The 19,640-nt window shown below is 32.3% G+C and overlaps 3 protein-coding genes and 1 long non-coding RNA gene across 4 annotated transcripts; 1 reads left to right on the top strand and 3 right to left on the bottom strand.

Annotated features, from left to right (window-relative positions):
* Nucleotides 1–2,684: 2,684 nt before the first annotated feature.
* Nucleotides 2,685–5,837, bottom strand: LOC125847467 (putative calcium-transporting ATPase 13, plasma membrane-type). The gene is made up of 4 exons (XM_049527081.1): nt 5,829–5,837; nt 5,504–5,743; nt 2,863–5,421; nt 2,685–2,753 (listed from the first exon to the last, which is right to left on the bottom strand). Exons 1-4 carry the CDS (start codon nt 5,835–5,837, stop codon nt 2,685–2,687), a joined length of 2,877 nt encoding a protein of 958 aa, XP_049383038.1.
* A 2,542-nt stretch (nt 5,838–8,379) lies between these two features.
* On the top strand, nt 8,380–16,246 carry LOC125849081 (uncharacterized). Its single transcript, XR_007444582.1, has 3 exons — nt 8,380–8,515; nt 12,476–12,549; nt 16,078–16,246. It is a non-coding gene; the product is annotated as an uncharacterized LOC125849081 (long non-coding RNA).
* Nucleotides 8,841–15,413, bottom strand: LOC125849080 (calcium-transporting ATPase 12, plasma membrane-type-like). The gene is made up of 4 exons (XM_049529088.1): nt 15,121–15,413; nt 11,946–11,975; nt 9,202–11,745; nt 8,841–9,100 (listed from the first exon to the last, which is right to left on the bottom strand). The coding sequence occupies exons 1-4, from the start codon at nt 15,382–15,384 to the stop codon at nt 9,032–9,034; spliced, it is 2,907 nt and encodes a 968-aa protein (XP_049385045.1). The 5' UTR covers nt 15,385–15,413; the 3' UTR covers nt 8,841–9,031.
* An 89-nt stretch (nt 16,247–16,335) lies between the features above and the next one.
* On the bottom strand, nt 16,336–17,424 carry LOC125847465 (putative calcium-transporting ATPase 13, plasma membrane-type). Its single transcript, XM_049527080.1, has one exon. The coding sequence runs from the start codon at nt 17,422–17,424 to the stop codon at nt 16,336–16,338; it is 1,089 nt and encodes a 362-aa protein (XP_049383037.1).
* Between the last annotated feature and the right edge of the window lie 2,216 nt (nt 17,425–19,640).

Genomic DNA, 19,640 nt, shown 5'->3' with positions numbered 1-19,640 from the left:
GGGGGGGAACAGATATAGAGAGGGGAGGGAAAAATATAGAGAGTAGACGTTTTTTTAATTAATTGTAAAAATCTGTTTTGAAAAAGAATAATAAAAAAAGGAAAATAAATAGATTTTGAAGAAAAAAAATAAAAAAAAGGAAATAGGTGTATTAATTAAAGTTGAATTGATTGATATAATTATTAATCAGCATAAATTTAGGAGATTCAACTAATTAGTAATATTTGTTTTCCTTAATTCACTCTAATATGTTAAAATTAATTAAAAAGTCTTATTTTATCTATTTTCTTCAACGTTTCTCTATCTACGTTTTTTTTTTCCAGAATTGTTGTCACTGTCGAGTAAATCAAGTTTTTTTTTTGTTTGAAAAATCTTGATTTTGTTGTGATGGACAATTTCTTATCTATATTAATTAAACATGGTGGTAGATGAGATCCTTCAAGTTAGTATTTTTTATGATTTATTGTTTGTATTTGTATATTACTGAAATGAAAAAAAAAAAAAAAGCAATGAAACTGTAAATCACATTTTTGTGATTTTGTATAAATTAAATTATAAATTAAAATTAATCTGTTAATACTTGTAATTAAAATGTTATGAGTAGTAATATAAAAAAAGTACATCTAAAGACTGTAATATTAAGTCTTAAATAAATATATGGGGTGATTTTTGACATGCCGCTTAATAAATTAAAGTATGACATCATTTGAATTAATATTCTAGTCCTTCAAACACCAAGACCACAATATAGTTAAAATATAATAGGCAAAACCTATTTATTTGAAAGTTAACAAATTTCGAATGTTAAAACTTGAACTAGAAACCATTAATATTGTTTTTATTACACTATAACCTTAATTTGTCGACGTTACTTCATGATTAACGATTGAATCTTTGCTAATTTTTTGAGCAAGTGAAATTCAATTGCAGTATTCTACTCAAATTATAGGTACTTTTTTGTTTAAGGTTTGTATTACTCAGTTTGTCAAACTATTGTGGAACTTATTTTCTCATTTCTACTTTCTAAACTAGTGGTGAAATGCAGCTTCCTAGAAATTTCTCCTAGGCAATTATACTGGTCAAAGTGTTTAGGTTTTTCACTCTCAGGCCTCAGCTTTGTGTCGCGAAATGTTAATACTCATTTTGTTCAGAATTTTCCTTACGCTGGTTCCTTTTTATAACGCGGTATTCACAATTTTTCATATGATCCCACCATCACCACCTCACCACACACACATTTTTGTCCAGGAGTGTTTGACCATGAAAATAGTGAGTATTTAAAAAAAAAAAAAAACATATTCACCTCCAACTTTGCTTTAAAAATCAAAATTTTCCTCAATTTTGAACAATCATCAAACTCCCCCTATATTCTATGCATTATTCATTTATATCACATATATGTAATACCTCTTTATATTATATATAATTAATTTTTTAACCTAAGTATTTATAATTTTTTCTTCAAGTTCATTAATATTATAAATAGAATAATATTTTTATGAATTTATCACAAAGTTTAATATTATTTTTATGAATTTATCACAAAGTTTAATATTATTTTTATGATCGTTATTAAATTTGACTACTACTATTTTATGCAGTTAGTTAATATTAAGAGTAGAAATAAAAAAATATTTAAAACTTCTTTTGATTTCATTAATTGGACTCGATCAATAATTGTAGCCTTACATGTAACAATAGGGTACACATTATCAATTGTTCTTGCCCTGATATACATACATAGTAATTGGTAAATACAACTAACAACAAAAATACGCACATGTGATTGGGGTTAAAAATTGGGGGTTGAAGTTACAAACTTCAAACATATATGGGTTTGTAGTTTGAACAATTCTACCTTCAAACCTAGATGTTAATTATTTCATTGCATTTTAGAATTTTATTTTTTTTTAATATCCAAGTATATTTTGTAGTTACAACCTTCTAGATGTTAATTATTTGTGCTAATAATTTCTGTAAAATGTTTTTGTGAGCCATCGTGCATTTTCTACTAAGTTTTAGCGGATGAAATACAACAAAGAAAGAGGCAGTGCTGGCTTGTCAATTTCTCCTCAACAAGAGCTTTGTCTAATACATTACAGACATTACACCAAATTTGAGAAAAAATACATCGAGGTAATTAAGCTATATTTTTGCATATTATATTAATATGATATTTATCTTCTTGTACGAGCCAATTAGTAGAATGTGTACTGACTAGCTTCCTTTATGATTTTGAGCAAATTTCCATGTGTTTGAAATCCATAAAATTCTTGCTTTTTGTATATATTAGTACTATATAATAAGGTTTCATTCTTGAATTTAGTTAAAAGTGAAAAGATGAACGACAGAACAAGAACAAACCTTTCTTTTTTTTATCTCCATCCAATACATATGAGAAACCAAAAACTTGACGAAATGAAATAACATAAATTAACTAGCCCCTACAGACTAAAAAGGGCAACCTAGTGCCCTGATCATCCCGCATTGACTAGGTCCGGGAAAGGCTGACGCCCCTAAAGGGCAGCCTACTTTGATGCAAGCATCATGAGCTGATTCTAGTATGGTTCAACCCGTAACCTATAGGTCACATGAAACAACTTTATTGTTGCTCCAAGTGTATCTAACCCCTATAAAAACAGTGGAAAATATATACTAAAAATTGAAGCTACTGCAACATTTGATTAATCCATCAAAGTATTAGTTCTATCCTTGGTTGGTTTAACACGACGTGTTATATTAGTTATCCAGTCCTGCAAAAGAACAACAAGTACAACTTGAATCCAAATTGTTTTAGGAATAAAAAGGAAAACCTTATTGAATTTTCTGTAATTAGGCAGTATGGATAAATCTGTATAGTACCTTTCCACTAGAGGATCTTGGAGAATCCAACGAAGCAAGAGTTGGATTTGGTGTACTTCTTGGTCCACTGTCACAGCAATTAACTCTGGCAAACCAATCCTGTACCCAGTTTCTAGCTAGGTGAAGAACTCCACAGTCACAATATTTGTCCATCTTTATGTATTGTGATGCCCATTTTACTATCACATCAAGCAACCATGTTACAACTCCAATTAAAATGGATTCAGCCCATTGCTTCCAATTCAGTCGTGCCGTGTTGCTAAACAAGAAAGCCTCTGATTCAATGAATCCAAACTGCAACACAAGATAGAGCCCAGACAATGCCCAAAACAAGTAATTTTGACCGAGACCTTTGAAAAAATTCTTCTGCTCCAAATCCCTTGCACTGAATATGTTAAAAAGCTGGCACAGAGCGAACCCGTTAAAGACTATAGATCTGTTAACTTTTGGAGTGATGCCCAGTATTGCACTTCCTCTGTGTTGAAGGAATACAAAAATACCAGTCTGATAAGAAACTTGAAGAATTATGTTTCTCAACATGCCCTTGGTAATTGGCTGTTTTCTTGGTCTGATAGAAAGCTTATCCCTTAGTTCTCTTGTGGCCTGCTGAGTAATTAGCAAAGCTGGCCCTCCAATAAATGTAACAAGAAGGTTAACCCATACCAACTGAATGAATGTTAACGGGGCATCTCCGTCTAATATAACCAGTATGAAGTTTATTGATAAGCTACTGATTGCCAGGATTAACTCAACTTGGATGAATTGCCTCAGATTCTCACAAACAATTCTTCCTCCCCTGATGCTGTTAATCACATAAGTTATAGTTTCAGGCCAGTTAGTCACCACAGGCAGGCCAAAATGAGCTGCTTCAAGAACCACATTACTTTCAGATGCTTGTTCTCCTACCACAGCCACCACTTCTCTTTTCTTCAACTCCTCTATTAAAAGAAGCTTGTGTGTGGGAGAGGAATTTCCCATAATGCAAATTTTCTCAACATTTTCCTTCGTAGCATCTTCACCCCTAACTACTAGAGCATCATGTGAGTTGAGCAATCCTGTTTCATCACCAATGGCACGAAGCACTTCAACATCTTCTTCCGAGGTAAATATCATCTTCACTCCACCTTCTTTCAGAATCTCAATTCCTTGCCTCATGTTGTCTAGATTGAAATTATCTTCTAAGACAAACATACCAATGAATGTTAGGCCATTTTCATCAAGTTCAACAACCTGTGTACGTTTGCAGGCAAATGCAACTACGTTCACATTGTTTTTGTTAGCTTGAGCAAATTCACTCTTTGTTTCGTCATCCAAATCCTGCACTTCTCCCTTCATGTCATAGTAACTTGAACACATTGACAATATTGAATCAGCCCGTCCTTTGAAGTGTGAATAGTACTCCTTCCCGTTATCTCCATTTTTCTCTATGACAACTCCACAAGGTCCTTCAAAAGGATTCATCTCACTATCATTGTCCTTCACTATTATGAACTGCTGATCTAAAGTGTCTCTCTGCATACCCATGTTCTTCTCTGCCCAACAGAGTATTGGTTCTTCCATTCTTTGGCCGGTTGTTTGAGAAGTCAGAGTGGACACACAAATTCCATCTGAGAGAACACTGCAGACATCTGGCGGTATCTTGGTAACATTTTTTTTGTCAAGAAAAAAATGACTAACTTCCAGTTTTTGCTCTTTCAACCAGCCAACATTTTCTATACATAGGGTGCTGACTGATTCCATTTTAACATCAAAATTCGGATACCAATATGCCATTGTAATTGAAATAAGAAATGGTACCCCTTCAGTCATCCCTACCAGTGTGACACCAAGTAAAGTTATCAGAACTCTTACTGTTCCCTTTGATTCTGTTAAAACCTTTTTCAGGGCATTCATTATCTGTGCAATTTCAGCTGGTTCTTCCTTGGTTTCTAATCTATATCCATTTTCGTCATCCTTATGGCCCAATTTAAAGCGAATGAACAGCACCACAGTGATCAAAATGCCAATCAACAACCCACTAATATGTATATAATTGTTCAACTTGTCAAAACAGGCACAAAAGCTGGGGTCCGTTTCAGAAATCAACAGGGGGTAATTCTTCCTTTCTTTGTTATCTTTTTGCTTCTTCCAAAGGTGTCTTTTGTACCAATTTCGTGCAAACTTACACGAAACAATCACAAGTATAATCACAACCAGAAGTGCTCCTTCAAACCAACCATTCTGCACACCTTCTTCTTTGATTCCAAAGGCAAACGACAATATTGCAGCAATTGCAAGGAGAAAAATAGTTGGTTCCTTGCATACCAATTGTCGGATCATGTACCCTGTGAAGATCAGCATGTGACGACCAGAATTGTCTCCAACATGAATTCCCTTGTCAACATCATGAATATCACTCCAATCCAACTTCTTCTCCTTCACAATCTCTTCACTAATTTGTAGGCATTGCTGATGAGTACTTTGATCAATGTCGATGTGATCATTGTTTGATTGTACAGTATTATCATGATCAGCCACAATTTCAACAACCTGGATTTCATCTTCACCACCTTCTGCATCCTAATTAGAGAGAGAGCATATATGCTTAATAACTACGTGTGTATATATAGGTAGCGATAAAGATATTTGTTTATATACTTACTTGATGTTTAAGATTAAAGCTGGGAAGAGGAGTATAAAAGGTTGTGGTGGAGGATGAGACTCGAGAAATAGATGGTATTCTTGCTCCAGCTTCAATGAACTTGTAAGTAGATCGGAGAATGAGCGCCAACCTCCTCATGATCAACGTAGAATTACGGAATTCACCATTCATTAGCAGCGGCAAACTCCCCTGAGCTTCAATGTCTGATCCATTATCTTCATTCATCATTCTAGGTATATTCTACACTTACTGTCGCAGTACAAGCACACTAATTTTTTGGTGATTTAGTATAAAATAGAAAAGCACTTATTTTTGTGATAAGTACGGTTATCATACTTGAAATAGAATCTCATAGTGATAGATGACTGAAAAGGATCTAATAGAAGTTACATAGAGGGGAAAATCAAAGGCAACTTCCAAGCACTATCTACAACAAAGGTCATAGTTAAGATTATCTTACAGAAATTAAGTCATTTTGATTAGTAATATTCTAGTCCTTCAAACAGAGGATGACAACAGTTAAAAGTATAACAGGCATCAACCTATTTATTTCACATGTTAGAATTTGAACAAGAAACAATTAACATTACTTTAATTATAATAATATAACTTGAATCTGTCGACGTTACTTTGTGATTAAAAGTTATTAGACACTTTGTCTAGTGCTGTAAATTCACAAAAAAAAAAAAAAAAAGTTACAGCTCATAGTTGTGTGAGCGATTTCTTTAATTGAGAAAATATGTATTGTGGGTCTTACTCCGTTATAACTTGTCATTTTATCTTCTTACTCTTCAAACACAAATTGTTTATCAAAAACACTTTTAAATAAATTTTTCAAACACAAATTGCTTTTTTTGAAAAACATTTTTTTGAAAAGCTATTTTTAAAAAACGCTTCTAAAAATAAGCCGTTTTTAGCAATAATGCCAAACATGCTCTTACTCAGTTACAACCTGTCATTTTATCTTGTTACTTTTCAACCCTCACCTTCTCCCATTTACACCTCCAGCTAACATCGAATAATTTTAATTTATTTACACATAATTTCATTGCATAATGGAGTGGGTCTCACTCCATTATGTTTACTCTACAAATGATACAGTCAAATTTATACGAGGTCAAGAACATACGTTTTGATTAATTATTTTTTAAACATGTTTATTAGTTATTTGAATTAGTATTAATGTATTTATCTCTATCTGATTTTTAACAAATGAAAATCAAGTTTATGAAAAAAAGGAGAAACAAAATACATAAGAGAAAGGGATTGGATAAGTGATGTTAGAGAGAAAAAAGAAGAAAATATTAATTTAAGCATAGTTGTACTACTTTTGACTATGTGCCTTGATTTTGTCATACATTTTAAGGACATTAACTAGTTTCCACTGTGACTTGATTTTGTCATTAAATTATTGTAATTTACTCAATGAAGTTTATGTAAATTACATTTAAAAAATAAAAAGTATTTTATGTTAGCGCGAGGGGCAAATGGAAGAAGGTGAAGGTGGAGTAGTGAGAAGAGAAAAAAGTTATAATAGAGTGAGACAATTTTTTCAATTTAAAAACTTCCTCATACAAATGTGACAATATGATATGCCTCCACCATAAAAAATTTCCTCAAATAGGCTACTGTGGGAAGGTTTGTTGGTGTATAGGCTTATAATATATTACAACTTTCATTAAACTATTTGTATTACTTAATTTTCTCAGTGTTAAATGAGCAAATTGAATTAAAATTGAAAATTTTAAAATAAATTAAAATTGAATGTATTATGTCAAGTAGGACACTTGCGTCTACTTGTTCAACTTTATACTAATTTAAGTGTTTACTTGTACACACCAGAAGTTGGAGAACATAGATGCAAACTGAGACCAAGTTAAAGAACACATTAATATAAAAATAATAATAATCAAATACTCACTATCTTCATGGTTAAACACTCCTTAAAAGTGTGTGGTCATGAATACAAATTGAAGTTGCTTTTGAATTTTTATAAGTAATTTGGAGTGAAAATATTTTTTTGATATTTTTCAAATTTTAAAAAATTCAAAAATTTTACAGTCAAATTTCTCTATGATTATAAATTACTTATTATTTTACTTTCTTAGAACAGAATTTTTATAAGTTAAATTATCTTAAAATATCTATAGAAAAAGTACTCCCTCTGTGACACATTTCGTTTTTTGAAAGTCAGCCAGTTTTAAGTTTGACCAATAATTTGCTCATGAAATCTTCACTTATTTAAAATGAAATTTATATATTTGTAAGCTACGTAAAAAGTACTATAAGTCACAATAATTGACAATTCGAAATATTTAAAAGATATAAGAAAACTTTACGGTCAAAGATAGATTTGTTTGAATCTTGAAATCCGAAATGTGTCACATAAATTAAAACGGAGGAATACTATAATTATTTTCAAGACTAGCTAAAAAAAATTGTAACATTAATAAATTGTAATAGATGGAGTAACAAATTCCTTATGGTAACCTTTTCAAGATTATCTACTCACAAATGAATTTCAAATGACTTTTAAACTTAAGATCTTAAAGTTAATCATACATATTTCTATGATTATAAATTATTCTCTCTCTTTTTTAAAAAAAATTTTAAACAAAATTTTTAGAAGTTAAATTATTTCAAAATATCTATAAAAAAAAGTACTATTATTATTTTCAGAACTAACTAAAAAAGTTTTTGTAACATAAATTGAAATAGATAAAGTAACATTTTCTACATTACCTACTCACACATTAATATTTATTGAAGACACGTTTGATAAAAGACAAATGTGTCCAAAATTAAAGAAAAATATTCTTATAAAATCCATGTTGGGATATTTGTGAGGACCATATATTTTGTTTCATATTTTTATATAGTAAAGAAACGACCACTGGCAGTTGACTTTGCTGAAGAAAACTCTCTTCCAATGGCATTGCTGGTTTGTCAATTTCTCCTCAACAAGAGCTTTGTCTATTAGATTACACCAAGTTTGAGAAAAAAAAGATCGAGGTAATTAAGTTATATTTTTGCATATATATGAATTATGATATTGGAAATATTTATCTTCTTGTACGAGCCAATTAGTAGAATGTGTACTCACTAGTTTGCTTTATGATTTTGAGCAAACTTCTGTGTGTTAGAAATTCATGAAACTCTTGCTTTCTATGTATATTAGTACTATATAGTAATAAGTTTGCATTCTTGAATTTAAATTAAAAGTAAAAAGAAGAACAAGAACAAGAACAAGAACCAAAAAACTTGATGAAATTAATTCACATAAATTTACTAAAAAGGACAGCCTAGTGCACTAATCATCCCTCATTGACGTAGGTCCGGGAAGGGTCGATGCCTTTGAAGGGTATGATGTAGGCATCCTACTTGATACAAGCATCATAGGCTGATTCCAGTACATCTCTAACTCATAACCTACCGGTCGCGTGGAAACAACTTTACTGTTGGTCAAGTGTATCTAATAGAAAACAGTGGAAAATATGTACTCAAAATTGAAGCTACTGCAACATATGATTAATCCATCAAAGTATTAGCTCTATGCTTGGTTGGTTTAACACGACGTGTGATATTTGTTAGCCAGCCCTGCAAAAGAACAACAACTACAACTTGAATCCAAAATTTTAGGAAAAACTTTTGTTTGAACTGTACTATAATTAGGCTGTATGGACAAATTTTTATAATACCTTTCCGCTAGTGGATCTTGAAGAATCCAAGGAAGCAAGAGTTGGATTTGGTGTACTTCTTGGTCCACAGTAACAGCAATTGATCCTCCTAAACCAACACTGTAACCAATTTCTAGCTAGGTGAAGAACTCCACAATCACAATATGTGTCTATCTTTATGTATTGTGATGCCCATTTTACTATCACATCAAGCAACCATGTAACAACTCCAATTAAAATGGATTCAGCCCATTGCTTCCAATTCAGTCGTGCCGTGTTGCTAAACAAGAAAGCCTCTAATTCAATGAATCCAAACTGCAACACAAGATAGAGCCCAGACAATGACCAAAACAAGTAATTTTGACCGAGACCTTTGAAATAATTCCTCTGCTCCAAATCCCTTGCACTGAATATGTTAAAAAGCTGGCACAGAGCGAACCCGTTAAAGACTATAGATCTGTTAACTTTTGGAGTGATGCCCAGTATTGCACTTCCTCTGTGTTGAAGGAATACAAAAATACCAGTCTGATAAGAAACTTGAAGAAGTATGTTTCTCAACATGCCCTTGGTAATTGGCTGTTTTCTTGGTCTGATAGAAAGCTCATCCCTTAGTTGTCTTGTGGCCTGCTGAGTAATTAGCAAAGCTGGCCCTCCAATAAATTTTACAAGAAGGTTAACCCATACCAACTGAATGACTGTTAACGGGTCATCTCCATCTAATATAACCAGTATGAAGTTTATTAATAAGCTACTGATTGCAAAGATTATCTCAACTTGGATGAACTGCCTCATATACTCACAAACAATTCTTCCTCCCTTGATGCTGTTAATCACATAAGTTACAGTTTCAGGCCAGTTAGTCACCACAGGCAGGCCAAAATGAGCTGCTTCAAGAACCACATTACTTTCAGATGCTTGTTCTCCTACCACAGCCACAACTTCTCCTCTTTTCTTCAATTGCTCTATTAAAAGAAGCATGCACGCGGGAGAGGAATTTCCCATAATGCACATTTTATCAACATTTTCCTTTGTAGCATCTTCGCCCCTAACTACAAGAGCTTCATGTGAGTTGAGCAATCCTGTTTCATCAACAATGGTACGTAACACTTCAACATCTTCTTCTGAGGCAAATATCATCTTCACTCCGCCTTCTTTCAGAATCGCAATTGCTTGCCTCATGTTGTCTAGATTGAAAGTATATTCTAAGACAAACATACCAATGAATGTTAGGCCATTTTCATCAAGTTCAACAGCATCCTGAGTGTGTTTGAAGGCAAATGCAACTACGTTCATGTTCTTCTTGTTAGTTTGAACAATGTCACTCTTTGTTTCGTCATCCAAATCCTGCACTTCACCCGTCATGTCATGGTAACTTGAACACATTGGCAATATTGAATCAGTAGGACCCTTGAAATATGAATAGTACTCTTTCCCATTATCTCCATTTTTCTCTATGACTACTTTACAAGGTCCTTCAAAAGGATTCATCTCATCATCATTGTTCTTCACTATTGTGAACTGCTTATCCAAAGTGTCTCTCTGCATACCCGTGTTCTTTTCTGCCCAACAGAGTATTGCTTCTTCTACTCTGTGGTAGGCTGTTTGAGAAGTTAGAGGGGACACACCAATTCCATCAGAGAGAACACTGTAGACATGTGGTGGTATCTTGGTAACATCTTTTTTGTCAAGAAGAAACTGGGTAACTTTCAATTTTGGCTCTTTCAGCCAGCTAACTTTTTCTATACAGATGGTGTTGACTGGCTCCATCTTAACATCAAAAATTGGATACCAGTATGCCCTTGCAATTGAAATAAGAAATGGTACTCCTTCAGTTATCCCCACCAGTGTGATACCAAGAGAAGTTATCATAACTCTCACTGCTCCCTTTGATTCTGTCAAAACCTTCTTCACGGCATTCATTATCCATGCAATTTCAGTTGGTTCTTCCTTGGTTTCCAATCTATATCCGTTCTCATCATCTTTATAGCCTAATTTAAAGCGAATGAACAGCACCACAGTGATCAAAATGCCAATCGACAGCCCACTAATATGTATGTAATTGTTCAACTTGTCAAAGTCAGCACAAAAACTGGAGTCCGTTTCAGAAATAAACGGCTGGTCCTTCCTTGCTCTGTTCTCATTTTGCTTATTCCAAATGTGTCTTTTGTACCAATTACGTGCTAGCTTAAACGAAACAATCACAAATATAATCACAACCAGAAGTGCTCCTTCAAACCAACCATTCTGCACACCTTCTTCTTTGATTCCAAAGATAAACGACAATATTGCAGCAATTGCAAGGAGCAAAATAGTTGGTTCCTTACATATCAGTTGTCGGATCATGCACTGGGCATACCCTGTGAAGTTCAGCATGTAACGACCAGAATTGTCTGCAACATGAATTCCCTTGTCAACATCATGAGTATCACTCCAATCCAACTTTTTCTCCTTCACAATCTCTTCACTAATTTTTAAGCATTGCTGATGAGTACTCTGATCATGAGGCTGAAGCTCAATCTCATTGTTTGATTGTACAGTATTATCATCTCCACCACCTTCAGAGTTCTGAGTAGACAGAAAGCATATATATTAAAAGTGGGAAGCATCAAAGTACAATATTGGATTACCATTTTATCCCTATATTAAATATTTAATTAACAAAATATTAAATAGTAATCATATCACATATTATATTGTACTTAAAATATATATTTTTACATAAAATAGATACATTAAAAAGACAATTATTCATTGTTTGATTGTACAGTATTATCATCTCCACCACCTTCAGAGTTCTGAGTAGACAGAAAGCATATATATTAAAAGTGGGAAGCATCAAAGTACAATATTGGATTACCATTTTATCCCTATATTAAATATTTAATTAACAAAATATTAAATAGTAATCATATCACATATTATATTGTACTTAAAATATATATTTTTACATAAAATAGATACATTAAAAAGACAATTATTCATTAATAATCATCTAAAGAAATTGTTGTCTCTTTACATTCTCCACTATGATCCTTGTCTTTTCATTTCATATATGTATATCTTCTTGTTCGTTACATTTTGTTTTATGAGTTTGATAGAGATCATAGGAACATTGTCCTTTCCGATGCTCCATTCATGTGTATGTTCTTTCAAGTTATTTTTTATTTTGTTTCTTACTTCTTACTTATCATATAGTTTATATTGTTTGATTGATGTTTACGATTTTGATCTCTGATATAAAATAAAATTTTTAATTTTGTGTCAATAGCTTATGAGATGATTTTTTTTGTTGCAGGGTAAATCAATTGATGAGATGCTTCTGTGTCAATCGCATAGAACTGTACTTTGAGTTGTGCCAATACAAATGGGGTAAGTGACATTTCCTTCTAACATAATTTTTTTGTTAGCACAATATTCTTTGTTTGGTTTTTCTTTTTTTTTTCTTTTTTTGTTTTGTTAATAGTAGATCAAATTTATTGAATTTTCATATGCAGATTCATGTGATTTATTTGTGTGTAAAGCTAATTAAGTATTGAATTTTTTTATATTAACCGTCATAACCCAATAAAAGTAAAAAATGTATTTATGAGCTATGGCATGTTGAGCGATTTGATATTCATTGCCTATTTGGCTTCACTTTCTTTGTCTGGATTTAATATTTTTAATGGAGCTTTAGTCCAAAAAGAAAGAAGGGAGGATAACAACCCATGTTAAGAAATAAAGGAATCAATACAATATCATATTTTGGTTATTTTTCTCACGAAATTATATTAACTTTCTTTGCTTTAATTTTAGTTGATTATTTTAGTTATTTGAGCCATAGTTTATCCTCCCTTTCTCCTTCAGAATTTATATTACTTATCACTCACATGTCGTAATATTATTTTTTATCATGTCTTTTTTTTTTTTTTTGACAACATAAAACAATACATGTCTTTTTGTTTCTCAATTACAATTTTAACAATACAGTCGACAAAATATAAATGAAATGCTGAATTCCTTTTCTAACTACAAAAAATATTATAATTGCGCTGAGTCGCATCAAATGAATTTCGTTTAGAAATGTAATATTGATTTTGGAGGTAGGACAACGGTTAATTGATGATATGAGCATATTAAGCCTGTAATCTATAGATTTAATTAACTTAATTATTTTTTGATCAAAACATAATATCTCTATAAAAACTACTAAAATTTGACAAATTCATATCAAATTTTAACTCATAAATTGAAATTAAAATCAATTTAGTACTAATTAAGAATCTTCAAAGTTGGACATTTTAGATATTGGATGTCATTGATTTTTGAATATATTTATCATATTGATGCAATTTTGAAAAATACTTATGCTCACTAGTAAGGGATATACGCGCAACGCGCGTGCCCAAATACTAGTCATACTATAAGAGTGAGAAGTGTGAAAATTAGGTCTTGGACTTTACTCACACCCTAAAAGCTAGATTAAAGAGAGGATGATTGACCAAGCTTATAAAGAGATCACTAATTTCATTAGCCATCAATGTGAGACTTTTGTTATTATTTAACATGAAGCCACAAAAGTAAAGTTGAAATACCATTTCACCCCTATCATAATTTAAAATGTTAAAAATATCTAATAAGTTAAATATAGAGCAATTAAAATATTTTCACAACATTTTCACCTCCTAACTTAATTTTAAGCGAAAGAGTTATAAAGTGACTGTATTCATCTATAAATTACAAGTGACAGTTAATTATCTAATCGATTATGATATTATGGATAAAGATTATGCCATAAATGTAACTCTTGTACAAATAAAAACTTAGAGGGGCAAATCAATGATATAGTTGGAATAGGAAAAAGATAATGTTCTAAATACTAGATGTTAAGAAATATGTAATAGTATGTTTGGAAAGCCACTAGGTGATTGGAATTGGTGTAATTATTATTGTAGTAATTACCAGGCTAGTAAATTATACAACCTAGTAATTACGCTGACTTGTTTGTTTGTCACAGTGTAATTACAAGTAGGGATATGCACTATTTTGGATTAAACCGAAAAATCAAACCAAATCAAATCGAATTCTAATTTGGATCGGTGTTTTGGATTTTGATTCGGTTTTGGATTTGTAATTTATTTTGTTTGGATTTTGATTCAGTTTTCAGATTTGTGTATATATATAAGTTGGAGTTAACCACTTTCTTTTTAGTTATTTTCATTATGATTTTTTTATTTTTTATTTTTATGTTTGGACATCTATAATTAATATACTTTTAAATATTGTGTTTTATGTTTTTACTTGTGATATATATTAAAAAATATACTAAATATTATATATATATATTCAAATTACAAATATAACTTTGTTATGTTTCTAATTATCGACATAACCGATTAATCGAACCGAAAAAACTCAAACCAAAAAGAGAAATACCAAACCAAACCAAACCAAATTGATTGGGTTACACTTCTTCAAAATCAAAAATCAAAAAACCCAAACCAAATAGTACAAACTCAAACCGTAAAACCCAATACACACCTCTAATTACAAGTGTACTGTTTTGTTGCACAAGTGTAATCATAAGTTTATATTTAATTTTAAAAATTAAAATTAATTATTTAAAATTAAAATTTATATTAGACAAATAATGCCCTTTATACATGATATTAAATTGAATATTTAAGATATGTATTATCTTTTGAAAATATATTAATTAATAAACATATGATCTTGACTAATATTATAAAAACTAATTGATATGTATTTTTCAATTTAGTATATTTTAATTATACTAATCATAAAAACAAAAAGTACATAATTTCATAAAATGCATGTTTCACAAAAAGAATAATACTATAAATACAAAATTATATAATTTATCAAGTCTAACTAAAAAATATAAAATATGGAGTCAATACTCCTAAAACAAATGAAATAGAAAGGTTGTGATATACATACTCCATGTTCAAGATTCAAGCTGGTATGAGGAGTATAAAAGGTTGTGTTGGATGATGAGGACGACGATGACACTGGTGAAAGAGATGATGATATGCTTGCGCCAGCTTCAATGAACTTGTAAATAGATAGGAAAATGAACGCCAACCTCCTTATGATGATCAAACTAGAAATATTACTTAATTCAGTACCATTCATTGACAGCGGGGAACTCCGCTGAGCTTCAATGTCTGTTCCATTATCTTCATGATCCACCTCCATCATCATAGCTAGCTCTATAGTATACTTATCTCACCTTCGATCAGTACTAGTACTGTCGCCGTACGTACGTGCACACTACTAATTCTTTTTTAAGATCTAGTATAAAATAAGAAAGAACTTTGTTGTGATTACTATGACCAATATGATGATTGACAAGGATCTAACAAAAGCTACGTAAAAATATAGAGAGGGGAGAGGGGGGGGGAGGGAAAACAAATATAGAGAGGGGAAGGGAAAATATTGAGAGTAAACGTGGATGGGGGGAGGAAATAAAAAATTATATAAAGGGAGCTTCCTAGCACTCTACTATTCCAACAATGTGATGCCTTAATAAATTAAATGACGTCATTTGAATTAATATTGTAGTTCTTCAAATACCAAGACCGCGATAGAGTCAAAGTATAGTATAATAGGCAAACCTATTTATTTGAAAGTTAACAAATTTCAAATGTTAAAACTTGAACCAGAAACCATTAATATTGTTTTTATTATACTATAATCTGTGTCGACGTCACTTTATGATTAACGATTGAATCTTTGCTACTTTTTTGAGCAAGTGCAATGCATGTTAAATTCAATTGTAGTATTCTACTCAAATTATAGGTACTTTTTTGTTTAAGGTTTGTATTACTCAGTTCGTCAAACTATTGTGGAACTTATTTTCTCATTTCTACTTTCTAAACAAGTGGTGAAATGCAGCTTCCTAGAAATTGCTCCAAGGCAATTATGCTGATCAAGTGTTTAGGTTTTTCACTCTCAGGCCTCAGCTTTGAACAATCATCAAACTCCCCCTTTATTCTATGCATTGTTCATTTTATACTTGTTATATCACATATATGTAATACCTCTTTATATTATATATAATTTATTTTTTAACCTAAGTATTTATAATTTTTTTTCTTTAAGTTCATTAATATTATAAATAGAATAATATTTTTATGAATTTGTCACAAAATTTTAATATACTTCAATGAATCCAAACTGCAACACAAGATAGAGCCCAGACAATGCCCAAAACAAGTAATTTTGACCGAGACCTTTGAAATAATTCCTCTGCTCCAAATCCCTTGCACTGAATATGTTAAAAAGCTGGCACAGAGCGAACCCGTTAAAGACTATAGATCTGTTAACTTTTGGAGTGATGCCCAGTATTGCACTTCCTCTGTGTTGAAGGAATACAAATATACCAGTCTGATAAAAAACTTGAAGAAGTATGTTTCTCAACATGCCCTTGGTAATTGGCTGTTTTCTTGGTCTGATAGAAAGCTCATCACTTAGTTGTCTTGTGGCCTGCTGAGTAATTAGCAAAGCTGGCCCTCCAATAAATGTAACAAGAATATTAACCCATACCAACTGAATGAATGTTAACGGGGCATCACCGTCTACTATAACCACTATGAAGTTTATTGATAAGCTACTGATTGCCAGGATTACCTCAACTTGGATGAATTGCCTCAGATTCTCACAAACAATTCTTCCTCCCTTGATGCTGTTAATCACATAAGTTATAGTTTTAGGCCGGTTAGTCACCACAGGCAGGCCAAAATGAGCTGCTTCAAGAACCACATTACTTTCAGATGTTTGTTCTCCTACCACAGCCACCACTTCTCCTCTTTTCTTCAACTGCTCTATTAAAAAACGCTTGTGTGCAGGAGAGGAATTTCCCATAATGCAAATTTTCTCAACATTTTCCTCTGTAGCCTCTTCGCCCCTAACTACTAGAGCTTCATGTGAGTTGAGCAATCCTGTTTCATCACCAATGGTACGAAGCACTTCAACATCTTCTTCCGAGGCAAATATCATCTTCACTCCGCCTTCTTTCAGATTCACAATTGCTTGCCTCATGCTGTCTAGATTGAAAGTATCTTCTAAGACAAACATACCAATGAATGTTAGGCCATTTTCACCAAGTTCAACAAGCTGTGTACGTTTGCAGGCAAATGCAACTACGTTCACATTGTTGTTGTTAGCTTGAGCAAATTCACTCTTTGTTTCGTCATCCAAATCCTGCATTTCTCCCTTCGTGTCATAGTAACTTGAACACATTGACAATCTTGAATCAGCCCGTCCTTTGAAGTGTGAATAGTACTCCTTCCCGTTATCTCCATTTTACTCTATGACAACTCCACAAGGTACTTCAAAAGGATTCATCTCACTATCATTGTCCTTCACTATTATGAACTGCTGATCTAAAGTGTCTCTCTGCATACCCATGTTCTTCTCTGCCCAACAGAGTATTGGTTCTTCCATTCTTTGGTCGGTTGTTTGAGAAGTCAGAGTGGACACACAAATACCATCAGAGAGAACACTGCAGACATCTGGCGGTATCTTGGTAACATTTTTTTTGTCAAGAAAAAACTGACTAACTTCCAGTTTTTGCTCTTTCAACCAGCCAACATTTTCTATACAGAGGGTGCTGACTGATTCCATTTTAACATCAAAATTCGGATACCAATATGCCATTGTAATTGAAATAAGAAATGGTACTCCTTCAGTCATCCCTACCAGTGTGACACCAAGTAAAGTTATCAGAACTCTTTCTGTTCCCTTAGATTCTGTTAAAACCTTTTTCAGGGCATTCATTATCTGTGCAATTTCAGCTGGTTCTTCCTTGGTTTCTAATCTGTATCCATACTCATCATCTTTATGGCCCAATTTAAAGCGAATGAACACCACCATAGTAATCAAAATACCAATCAACAACCCACTAATATGTATATAATTGTTCAACTTGTCAAAACAGGCACAAAAGCTGGAGTCCGTTTCAGAAAGCAACAGGGGGTAATTCTTCCTTTCTTTGTTATCTTTATGCTTCTTCCAAAGGTGTCTCTTGTACCAATTTCGTGCAAACTTAAACAAAACAATCACAATTATAATGACAACCAGAAGTGCTCCTTCAAACCAACCATTCTGCACACCTTCTTCTTTAATTCCAAAGGCAAAAGACAATATTGCAGCAATTGCAAGGAGAAAAATAGTTGGTTCCTTGCATACCAATTGTCGGATCATATACCCTGTGAAGATCAGCATGTGATGACCAGAATTGTCTCCAACATGAATTCCTTTGTCAACATCATGAATATCACTCCAATCCAACTTCTTCTCCTTCACAATCTCTTCACTAATTTGTAGGCATTGCTGATGAGTACTTTGATCAATGTCGATGTGATCATTGTTTGATTGTACAGTATTATCATCAGCCACAATTTCAACAACCTGGATTTCATCTTCACCACCTTCCGCATCCTAATTAGACAGAGAGCATAGATAATTAATAACTATGTGTGTGTGTGTGTGTGTTTATATAGTAGTGATAAAGACATTTGTTTATATACTTACTCCATGTTTAAGATTAAAGCTGGGAAGAGGAGTATAAAAGGTTGTGGTGGAGGATAAGGAAGACGATGAGACTCGTGAAAGAGATGGTATATTCTTGCTCCAGCTTCGATGAACTTGTAAGTAGATCGGAGAATGAGCGCCAACCTCCTCATGATCAACGTAGAATTCACCGAATTCATTAGCAGCGGGGAACTCCTCTGAGCTTCAATGTCTGATCCATTATCTTCATTTATCATCCTAGCTTTGATCAGCACTACTGTCGCCGTACGCTGCACACTAGTTTTTTGGGGGATTTAGTATAAAATAGAAAAACACTCTTTCTTTCTTGTGATAAGTACGGTTGAGACAAAATCTCTTAGAGATAGATGATTGAAAAGGATCTCACAAAAGGTAAATCAAATGAAACTTCCTAGCACTATCAACAACAAACGTCATGCCTAGAGATTATCTTACAGAAATTTAAGTCATTTTGAATTAGTAATATTCTAGTCCTTCAAACAGAGGATGGCAATAGTTAAAAGTATAACAGACATCAACCTATTTATTTCACATGTTAAAACTTGAACAAGAAACAATTAACATTACTTTAATTTACCCCTCCAGCTAACATCGAATAATTTTAATTTATTTACACATAATTTCATTGCATAATGGAGTGGCCCATTATATTTACTCTACAAATGATATAGTCAAATTTATATGAGGTCAAGAGCGTATGTTTTGATTAATTCTTTTTTAGACATTTTATTAGTTGTTTGAATTTAAATCTGAATTACCTAGTATTAATCAATTTATCTCTATTTGATTTTTGACAAATGAAAATTGAGTCTAAAAAAGAAAGAGAAACAAAATACACAAGAGAGTGGGATTGGATAAGTGATGTTAGAGAGAAAAAAGAAGAAAAGAACAAAATATTAATTTAA

The sequence above is a fragment of the Solanum stenotomum genome, chromosome 12 (assembly GCF_019186545.1).
Source record: "Solanum stenotomum isolate F172 chromosome 12, ASM1918654v1, whole genome shotgun sequence".
NCBI lineage: Eukaryota > Viridiplantae > Streptophyta > Magnoliopsida > Solanales > Solanaceae > Solanum > Solanum stenotomum.
Note: the sequence above shows the minus strand (reverse complement) of the source record. Positions and strands in the feature narration are given on the sequence as shown.